The sequence below is a fragment of the Rhinopithecus bieti genome, unplaced genomic scaffold (genome assembly GCF_001698545.2).
Source record: "Rhinopithecus bieti isolate Rb0 unplaced genomic scaffold, ASM169854v2 scaffold_12003, whole genome shotgun sequence".
NCBI classification, from domain to species: Eukaryota; Metazoa; Chordata; class Mammalia; order Primates; family Cercopithecidae; genus Rhinopithecus; species Rhinopithecus bieti.
This window is the reverse complement of record NW_016807365.1, coordinates 505,648-517,161: the sequence shown is the minus strand read 5'-3', so window position 1 is coordinate 517,161 and position 11,514 is coordinate 505,648. Positions and strand designations below refer to the sequence as shown.

The 11,514-nt window shown below is 34.8% G+C and overlaps 1 protein-coding gene across 1 annotated transcript; it reads left to right on the top strand.

Moving 5' to 3' along the window:
- The first annotated feature begins 1,626 nt into the window (after positions 1 to 1,626).
- LOC108535463 (corepressor interacting with RBPJ 1-like) lies at positions 1,627 to 2,989 on the top strand. Its single transcript, XM_017881479.1, is given in 3 exon segments — positions 1,627 to 2,411; positions 2,414 to 2,951; positions 2,953 to 2,989. Coding segments are annotated over 3 exon segments (1,329 nt in total). The 5' UTR covers positions 1,627 to 1,657.
- Positions 2,990 to 11,514: the final 8,525 nt, after the last annotated feature.

Genomic DNA, 11,514 nt, shown 5'->3' with positions numbered 1-11,514 from the left:
TAAATCTTAACCTTTAAAATGCATGCTGTTCTGAGTAGCATGATGAAATCTCATGCCACCCCTTCTGTCTTGCCCAGGATGTGAATTTTCCTTTAGTTGAGTGTGTCAACACTGTCCACACTCTTCACCCCTTAGTCACATAGTAGCCTTCTGGGCTGGATCCACTGTCACTGTATCCCAGTGCTTGTGTAAGTAGCCCTTATTTAACCTACTCCTGGCCCCAAAGTGTAAGAGAAGTGATGCTGGCAATTCACATATGTCAAAAAGAAGCCACAAAATACTTTTCTTTAACTGAAACAGTGAGAGTTCTTGACAAGAAAGAACAAAAAAAAAAATATGCTGAAGTTCCTAAGATCCGGAATAAGAACAAATATTGTCCATGAAACTGTGAAGAAAAAAGAAATTTGTGCTGGTTTTGTTGCTAAGTCTCAAACTGGAAAATTGTAAGTTCTGAGACAAGATGAAAAAGGCATTATATTTGTGGGTAGAAGACATGGATAGAAAACGTTGTGATTGATGGCAATATTTTGAACCAGATTAACTTAATTAAATGAAACTTTATTATAGGTGTCTATGCATAGGAAAAAGCAGTATATATAGGGTTCAGTACTATGTATAATTTCAGACCTCCACCAGGAGTCTTGGAACATATCTCCTGTGGATAAGTGGGAACTACTATACTCAGAGTTGCCCACTTGTAACTCTTCAAAAATAAGTACCTACAGTTGTTTGGAGAAATAATACAATAATACATATATATTATTGTACATATATACATATATAAGTATATATGTATTATTGTATATATGTATATGTTATTACTATATTGGTTACTATATACATATGTATCATTATATATGTTTGATTATCATATATGTATGTGTGTGTGTGTATATATCCTTTAATTCCCTCCAGAGCCTCCAAATGTTTTTTCTTTTATTAATACTTGCTATGTAGTCAATATTTTAAATGAACCAATCTCAAATTCAGTATAATCTATCTAGATATTTTTGTGTAGTACGGTATCAGACAAAGATTAAGAATCAGGATTGTTAGTTTTTTATATAGGTAACAAACACATAAATTTGAAATTGTCTTGAAAAAATGAAGACCTGTGGTTTCTGTAACTGACTTTAGGAGAGTAGAGGAGAAAAAAAATCTTGAGTTTGAGTAGTTTCTAAGAGTAGATTAAGAATGAACCAGAAGCGTAAAGAGGAAAAGAATTTACATTTATGAGTGAAAAGGAATGGAATTAGACCATCTCATAAAATGAGATTGAAGTTTTTCTTTAAGGCAAATTAGGAAACACTTACTGACTGGCCAATAAATATGAGGTATTATGCTAGGAATTTGAAATACAGGAGTGAAAACGGACCCCCTGCCATACAACTGCCACTTTAGAAGAAAAAACAACACTGGTAATAATAAAATGAAAATGGCAAGTGATTTTTTTTAGTAAGGTTTAGTAAGTGGGATTTAGTAAGTGGAAAATGCACCTAATTTCACCTTGGGGAGGCACTGCTAAGTTTCTGAAGGAAAAAAATTTGAAAAGTGAGATGAATATGTATAGCGAGAGCAGGACAAGCGTAGACTCATGGGACTTAAGAATCATTATTGGTGAGATCTAGGTGCTGCTTTCCCTAGCTCCAGTTCCAAGATGGGGAAATCCTTCGCCAACTTCATGTGTAAGAAAGACTTTCATCCTGCCTCCAAATCCAACATCAAAAAAGTATGGATGGCAGAACAGAAAATATCGTATGATAAGAAGAAACAAGAAGAATTGATGCAGCAATATCTTAAAGAACAAGAATCATATGATAATAGATTGCTTATGGGAGATGAACGTGTAAAGAATGGCCTTAATTTCATGTATGAAGCCCCAGCAGGAGCTAAAAAAGAAAACAAAGAGAAAGAAGAAACAGAAGGAGAGACCGAATACAAATTTGAATGGCAGAAAGGAGCCCCACGAGAAAAATATGCGAAAGATGACGTAAACATCAGAGATCAGCCCTTTGGTATTCAGGTTCGAAATGTGAGGTGCATTAAATGTCACAAATGGGGTCATGTCAACACAGATCGAGAATGTCCTTTGTTTGGTCTTTCTGGAATCAATGCAAGTTCGGTTCCTACTGATGGCTCAGGGCCATCGATGCACTCCTCGGAGCTAATAGCGGAGATGAGAAACAGTGGGTTTGCACTGAAATGAAATGTACTGGGGAGAAACTTGACCGCAAATGATCCATCACAGGAGTATGTGGCAAGTGAGGGTGAAGAAGATCCAGAAGTTGAATTTTTAAAGTCCCTAACAACCAAACAAAAACAGAAACTTCTCAGGAAATTAGATCGACTGGAGAAGAGAAAAAAGAAAAAAGATAGAAAAAAGAAAAAGTTTCAGAAGAGCAGAAGTAAGCACAAAAACATAAGTCCTCTTCTTCCTCCTCCTCCTCCTCCTCCTCTACTGAGACTTCAGAAAGCAGTAGTGAGAGTGAGAGTGACAATAAAGAAAAAAAAATAGAAAGGAAGAAAAGAAAGAAAAGCAAGTGTTCAGGGCATAACAACAGTGATTCTGAAGAGAAGGAGAAGTCTAAGAAGAGAAAACTTCATGAAGAACTTTCTAGCAGTCACCACAACCGGGAAAAAGCCAAGGAAAAGCCCAAGTTCTTAAAACGCGAGAGTTCTAGGGAGAACAGCAAATGGAGCCATTCCGATTCTGACAAAAAGTCCAGAAGTCGTAATCATAGCCCAGAGAAGAGAGGCTCTGAAAGAAAGGAGGGGAGCAGCAGAAGCCATGGCAGGGAGGAAAGGAGCAGGAGAAGCTGGAGCAGAAGTCCTGGTAGTCACAAGCAAAGGGAGATAAGAAAACGGCCACAGCAGAGTCCCAGTGCAGAGCAAAGCAGAAGAAATGACACCAGAAGCCATGGCACAGATGTGTACAGAGGAGAAAAAATGTACAGGAGATACGCATACTAAAGTGACACAGAGAGAATGAGGCAGAAGTAGAGAAAAAAGACTGTATGTGACAATTACATGGGGGTAAAAATATCTCCACTTTTTTATTGAATACTTATAGCAAGGGCTAAATTATGTACTATTGTCTTTCTAATAAAAAAGCTCAGTTAAAAAAAAAAAAAGAATCATTATTGGTGAAGTAGAACAACTTTTCCATCATATTGATTTCTGAGGAAAATGTCTGACTTTGTTTTGTTTTTCCAAGCTTGCATTGTAATGCTTCACACCATTTTTTTTCTTGTTTAACGACTTGATCAGATAAGAGAATCACAGTCATCAAGTACTTTCCTGGGGAGTCACCCTTCATTCATATTCTACACCAGCAGGATTCTTGATGAGCTTAGCAAACTGATGCCATCCTGTAATTATTAGCTAGATTTTATCTGGACCTTTTAATAGGACTCTAATTTTAAACTTGGTTTCACTTGCTTTTAAGGCTGGCCTCAATGCCTGAAACAAGGAACGTGTGTTTTACATCTGTATTGTGCATACGTGAATGTTCTGAAACAAGGGTCAGATGTGGAACATTCTTTAGAAGTGTTCTCTTGTGTGTTACATGCATGGGAATGAGACAGAAGCAAAGATGTGACTCTGTGAAGAGAAATAGCTTTTATCATATTAATGAGAGCAATGAATTCTTAATTCTCAGTCACAAAAATAGTAAAATACAATGGGAATTTGCAGTGTAAAATAAAATATCTGTACTCAGATCATTGCTGCAGAGATAAAGTAAAATATTATTATACAACTCTAAAGTGACATGAAAAGAATGCAACTGCTCAACTAAATGGCTCAAAGCGTAGTCATTATTATTTTTCTTAAATATTCTCCAAATTTTATATTTGATGGGGGGTGACGTTCCACCATCACCACATAATTTATCTCTTGTTTTAATATTAATCCATTCATCTTAAGAATCACTGAATCCTACTACTTCTGACTCCTAAATATTGCTCAGTTATCTCCATTTCCACTCTCAGTACCTATGTTCAGGCCATAATTATCTCTTACATGAAACACTAGAAATACACCATCTAGGATAGTCTAGTTGATGGCTATCCAAGTACAATGACAGATATGCTCTCATTTGAGAATGTGAGAAATGTTCTTTGTAGCTGTTACTATATAAGAGAGGTAGGTCTTTATATTAGTATTCTAGAGCTTTCTAACAAATTATGACAGAATTGGCTGCTTAAAATAACAAAAACATGTCCTCCCATAGTTCTGGGGCCCAGAAACACAAAATTAAATTATTGACAGAGCTGCTCTTTCTTCGAAGGCTCTAGGGGTGAATTATTTCTGCCTATTCTAGGCTCTGGTGGCTCTACATGTTCTTTGGCTTATGGCAACATAACACTCATTTCTGCCTCTGTCTTCATGTGGTCTTCCACTCTTTGTTTTTTGTCTCCTTCTGTTCTCTTTAAGAAAACTTGTCATTGGTTTTAGGGTGCATCCTAATCCAGGATGATTTCATCTCCAAGTCCAACAGCTAATGCTTGTTTTCTTTGCATTCATGTTTGACATTCTAACATTACGGTTGTTGAAATACCTCTCAAACTTCTGTTTAATTCGTGCCTAGACATCAACCTTGCTCAGACTTAGGTTTACATCTCTTAGCACCATGAAAGCCTCACAGTTAAGAGTTAGATATATGTCAGAGAAATAAATGAGAACAAAAAGTATATCATTATTGCCCTCATGGGAAAAAACTTTGGAATCACTCCCAGGTGGAAGCCTGTAAGGTAGAGAGTCGGATACACACATGCACTGAGAGATAAGAGGACAAAAGGGTAAATGAAGTTTACCTCTTTATTTGTTCTTTGACCTATGCCCCCTCAATGAAACACTTCTAAATGCCTGTGTAAGTATTTTTTTAAATAATTTTGGAGGAAACACAAATCCATTACAAGTAAAAGATAATCTGTACAGATGAATCAGAGATCACTGGTTGATGTTTTCTGCTAAAAGTATGATGCTAGGACTGGATTGTTCTCTTTTTCCTCTCCCCGTAATGTTCTTAAGGATTTTTCTTTGTCTTGTGTATACATATACATCAATTACTGTTTAATTTTACCTAGTTCACTATAACTTTTCTTCTTACAAACAATAACATAGGAAATTGTATTTCACTAAATTTTCCTTTATTTCTAAATATTGCAGGTTAAGATATTGTCTAAAATACATTAAAGAGTTCTAACCTGATGAAATATATTAAAATCACACTCTTGCTTTTAGTAATAGTAAAGAAACACACATATTAGTGAAATATGAGTAAATAGCTTATCATATGTAGACTGTATCTGTGTATTGTGCCAGTCACTCAGATGTTTAACATTTTCATTTACTTATTTTTAGGTAGAAAAAATATGTAGACTAACAACTGTAAATCAACAAACATGTATATAAATTGTACTCAAACAGTGGAAAAATGCTAAAATGAGAACATATCTTTCTCTCCTGATTTTATATATTTCTCCATTTTAGACAGTCAGGCAGTCCTCTACAGAATCAAGGATATAGTTTGGTTTGGGGACTCAGCTTGCTCATTACAGAGAGATAATATATTTTCTGAAAAGTATGGGTTCCATTTTCCATCGTGCATCTTCAGCAATTTTTTAAAAAGTTCTGATAGTAGTTTTTTTAGTGGCAATATGTAGAAAAAACTCAATTTAATTTTGGTTCCTAGGTTGGCTCTGCAGTGCTTGTAGAGTCTTTCATTATTATTTGACTTCTAAACTGCATGTCTGTTTTAAAGTTCAAAATATCCAATAACATCAACCAATAGCAAGGGAGTAGAGTGAAGAAAGGATGGGATGAAAAGTTAGAAATGACAAATTAAATCTGTATTTTAATGCTGAAACACAGAGTTTATAGTGTTTTTGAATATGTGTGGTAGGTCATTCAGGTATTTAGTATTTTAGTTCACTGAAATTTCTGTCTGTTTTCCTAGTTTCCTCATGAAATGTTACTACCTACATGCCATAGTATTTCCCAGAGTTTTGGTAGTCTGCTTGTAGCCTGATTTTTAAATCTTAGCATTCCTGGGATACAAATTGTATTAGAAACCTGAGACATTAAACATTTAGAAAAAACATCATGATGCATTTTATTACATTAGGGGGTTCATGGGATAAAAATACTCCTAATTAATGATGATTAGGTAATATATTCTTATTTTCAAGATATACTTTCAAAATAATCCACAGTGAATGATTTTAGTAAGAAGAATGTAGGGAAGGTAAGCAGAATAAGTCTCAGAGAGGAAGCTTATTATGTAGTGTGACTTGATAACTTCCAAAGCACCCTACTGTGTAACATACATATTTCATGGATTTTAATCGTTTATTAAATAATCTAATTTCCACATCCTAATTTTACGTTTTCTAGAGGAAACACACTTTGTGAGGTAAGGAATATATACTCTTATTGATTTAAAAATTAGATTTATCCAAAGAACTTTAAGAATGGAAAGTTTCATACATAAGGTTACTATGTATGAAAAGCAAAATTCAGAAAGTTTAACCTATAAAGTACAACAAAGAGGGCAACTACTTGGTGTTGACAGTAAGTGAACGAAATGAATCTTCAGGCGATAGCTTAAATATGTCAAAAAGGGGCCGCGCGTGGTGGCTCACGCCTGTAATCCCGGCACTTTGGGAGGCTGAGGTGGGTGGATCACGAGGTCAGGAGATCGAGACCATCCTGGTTAACACAGTGAAACTCCATCTCTACTAAAAAATACAAAAAATTAGCCGGGTGTGGTGGCGGGCGCCTGTAGTCCCAGATACTCGGAGGCTGAGGCCCCTGCACTCCAGCCTGGGTGACAGAGCGAGACTCCTCTCAAAAAAAAAAAAGATTTCAAAAACGTAGAGTGGGAGGTCTATAAAGTAGAAAATAGTCATATTTAAAGTCACTGTTTCATTAATATGCACATGGATGAAGCATTTTATAATAATCAGTCATTATAACATAGCTCATATTAAATAACTTATTTATTTATTAATTTCCTGCATGCCTGGAATCATACCTGTCTTCATGTTCCCATCACATGGAGAGACTCCTGGCTGGATAAGTTGATAAAGAGCCATTGGTCCTTAAAGTTGCTATGCTGCCCTACTATTTGAGTCGATGTGGTTTATCCCTTTAATAACTGGCCCAGGGACCAGAGATATAATTCATGCTATACATGAGAGAAACACTCCTGAAGATTTTGGAATTCAATATTCATTGAGTTAGTGAATATTGTGTTTTATTTGTTTGAACCTTATTCCATCTTTTCTTTCTCTAGTTTTTCAATCTGCTTTCTTGTGTCTCTCTTATTTATTTAGCTGTTATGCTATCTTTTCAGCTTTAACATTTTGGATCTTTTTCTTATTTACATATAATTTTACAACCTGGTATGGTATCTCATTAACTCCAAAATTGAGCAAATTTTATTGATTATCCATAAGTCATAAATCTTGCAATTATAATATGACTGTGAAGGGTATATGACCCTTTCCTATACTATCTTCTTTCTCTTCCAAAGCAATGGTTCCTGTGTTTCTGTAGTTTATATAAAAACCGTTTGTTTATCAATATTTTAAGATATTGGATTGACCATAAAGTGCCTGGCATGCCATGGTGATCAAGTAATGTCTGTACCAAGACTTACCCAGAGAGAATTTTACTACATTTAGCAAGGTCTAAAATTAAAATAACAACTAAGGATTCTGTCATCCTTCATATTTTCCTTCTTATTTTCAATCAACAGTATGATTGGCCTCTGTGTGTGTGTTGAGGTGGGCAGTGGAGATAGGAGAGACTGAGAGTACTTTTGTTTTCAATTGGGCAAAAGGTATACAAATTTATTTAACATGTATAAAGCAGTTTTATCACGAAAAGCAGAGCTTGTTGCAATCTTTACTATTTGTCTTGAGAGATCCTGTCTGTTTTTTGTAATTTCTTGCTATACAATAATCCGCAATATTTTCATGCATTCTGAGAAATCTAGATGTTACTGGAACACATGAGGCTTTAGGACAATCTTCAAACATAAGAAAACAATTAGAAAGGTGCATCTTTTGGCTTTTATGCATATAGATTCTTTTTTTAGAGTTGGCCGTTTTTGTTCTGGAAGCATGTTTCTTTAGCCAGAGTCATCTTAACTTCAGTAGAAGGAATGTATTATATGTAAACCACTTCTAGGTTTGAAAGGTTTTAGCTTCCACCAGACTTGACTAATTATATTTCATTGCTCAATTTATATATTATAGCTCATATTAGAGTCAATATAAACTTACATCTCAAAAACAGATTATTAAATAATGATTCATGATTCCTTTGGTAATCAACACAATTTTACTTACACTATTCCCCTTTTCCTGCGGACTCTTGTCTATGCTGCTCTTAAAAGCTATACATCTTGGGTGTGGCATGACACTGTAGGAAGTCCTCAAAACTAATCGGGCCAGGGGAAATAATGTTGGAAATGGATTTGAGGATTTTTTTCTCTCCCATATTCTAAACAGCTAGTAAGTCATCTAGTGAGCACTTAACTTAGATACCAAATATGGAAATAAAATCAAATAGTGCATTTGGCTTTCTTTTTACAGAAATTCAAGGGAGTGGGGTAAAATGAATGCTTAAGATGAATGCTAGGGATGAAAAAGTCACCCATTATTCAGAAAAGGAGTGATTGGAAAGGTAACACACTTGCAGAAAATAATTTCTTGTGTGGATCAAAACTAAATGTTGCTCTTTGAATGATCATATTATATTGTATGTATAGATTATTCAAATATAATAGAAAAACTTAAAACAATGTGCAGGCTTTGGGGTCAATATACTATTCCGTTTTTTGACAAAGCCTACTTTATACAGATCTGATTTCATGACACTATCCAAGTACCATTTTGAAGTAATCTTAGGAGAGGTTATATTTCTAGGTAATCATTACATCCTGTGTATTTAACCGAATCTAGAGTCCATTATGTCATATAGAGTGGTGATCATTCTTGTTAGATAGCTATATGATGGAATTACTGTTTTGCATTATAAATTAAGTGTTCAGTTGATCTGATGAAAGTTGATGAAGCCTCAGTAGAGACAATTCTACAGATTGTGTCTTGTAAGTTGAAAATTATGTACTTAGTTCCAAATAAAACAAAATATTCACTAAATTAATTATGTACAAGTTCCAAATTCATACCTTTGCTAAAATCTGAACTCAACCTGTTTTTATTTTTAAGATCACTACTCCGAGACTTTAAATGAAAGACAGCATTATGATAGAATTTCCCCATTCTGTATTATAGTGCATTCACCTTCTTTGATAAAGCACTGTTCTACGTATATTCATATTTCAGTTTACTTTGTTAGGTTACTTTAAACTTACGGATAACATCAAGTTATATTTTAAGTCAAAGTTTAAGAGTAGATGAATACCCATGAGAAAAATCAGCACATAATCTAAAATGGTTCTCAGATACAGAATTAAATCAATTAAAAGATTGTAAGGCCAATGATGTGTATGATATGTATAATATTATTTAAAAGTGTGAACTTTTGTTATCCTAGCCAAATCCCTCTCAACTTATACTTTATAGATCACTGATATTATTGTCAACAGATATTTCCACAGCAAAGGACAATAAAGGATTACTCAATTTTGGGATAAATTCCAGAGTCTAGACATTACATAACTGATCTTATTCTATTAGAACAAAATACTAGTTTGTTCTGAAATATAAGGGTTTCATATATATTCAATGTCAAAAGTGTATGAATATAGGGACATTTAATCCAGAAGTAGCATTTAGGAAGGAAGATACATTTTTCCTAGAAACAGAAAATGTATACTCAAACAACAAACAAATGTTCCAATACCTGTTATTTAAAAACCACCTTTCTAGGTATAGGGAGAGATTAAAATAAAGAAAACATTCATAGAGCCTATACACTTCAAAATTGTTTGGTTTGGATACTAACGACATAAATATAGGAAAAGTGAAATGTCAGTAAAAGATAATCACAAAGTACTGGGCAGAATAATGGTCTTAACCTTCACAAATAAGATCCCAGGCTCTCAATTACACGAAAAAAGGATGTATCACACTGAAAGAAAACTGGTTTTGGCATTAACATTAGAAGAGAAAATGTGCAGCTAGATAGCCTCATCTACTATCCAACATGCCACTTAGACAGACTAGCTGCACTCAACATGTTTTTATTTTTAAGACCACTACTCGCAGACTTTAAATGAAAGACAGCATTACAATAGAATTTCACCATTCTGTATTATAGGGCATCCACCTTCTTTGCTAAAGCACTGTTCTATTCATATTCGTATTTCAGCAACTAAACTAGGTATTCATGTAAATGAAATAATTTTATTTAAATTGTCATCTAGAAAGTAATCCACTTTAATGAATACTATTAAAAATGTCCTTGCCTGTCCCCCTCTTCACAAATGATCTGTAAGGGAAAGAAAATGAAATGTGAAATTCAGAGACACAGAGTTCCGCTTTCTCCTAAAAACTTGTCTGCAGTTGGGAATTTTAAACGCAAGGTAAGAATACCACAGAGAATGGGGACAATACAAGCAAGAAAGAATATCTAAAATGAAGAGCAAGGCTGGTGTGTCAAATGGCAAAAAGCAAAAATATATTTTCTTTGCATTTGGCTTGCGGAAAACTCTCCAGTTTCAGTCTCTCAAGGGTCAGAATCTTGACGAAAAGCTATACAACAAGGACTGCTAGGAACTATATCCTGAAGTGTAGTGGTGTCTTGGGACTGCTGTATGTAACAGTCAACACTTTTTTGAAACACAGCATCTTGACCACGTTCAACTTATTTGATTATTAGAGTTCCAAGATATTGCCCAGTCTGAGGTGATCTCAGATGTCTACTTTGCTTTAAAAATGTGCTATTATCAAGTTCCAAATTCATACCTTTGCTAAAACGGTTTCTCTGAAATTTGTGTACTTAAGACCCTGCCAACCTCTGGTAGACACCAGTGATGGCGTGACGTATCCTAGTAACCAAGTCTTAAATCTTTAAGTTTAATCCAAGCACCTTGTAAACAACTTCATATCATTAAAAGGTAATTTACAAAAAGACTAGCAGTACGCAGATGTGGGGAGAAATTAATATATACTACTAAAATCCAGGAAAATAGCCTGGGTAGGGCTGAATGGGTAAAATAAGTATGTTCCCAAGATACAAAGCAGCAGGACACTTGAAGGATAACAGAGAACACTTGCTTTGCTTCTTGAAATCAACTTTTTTTTGTTAATCCCACAAATAGGTAAAACGTCTGACAATAGTCAGACATATCTAGCTGTTACACCTCTCTTGGCTACAAAACGCCTTTCTACATTATCCCTTTCACATTTTTTTGTGTTATTTTCTGTATTCTCTGTATTCTTCTTAAATTATGTAAAAATGGGCCGGGCGCGGTGGCTCAAGCCTGTAATCCCAGCACTTTGGGAGGCTGAGACGGGCGAATCACAAGGTCAGGAGATC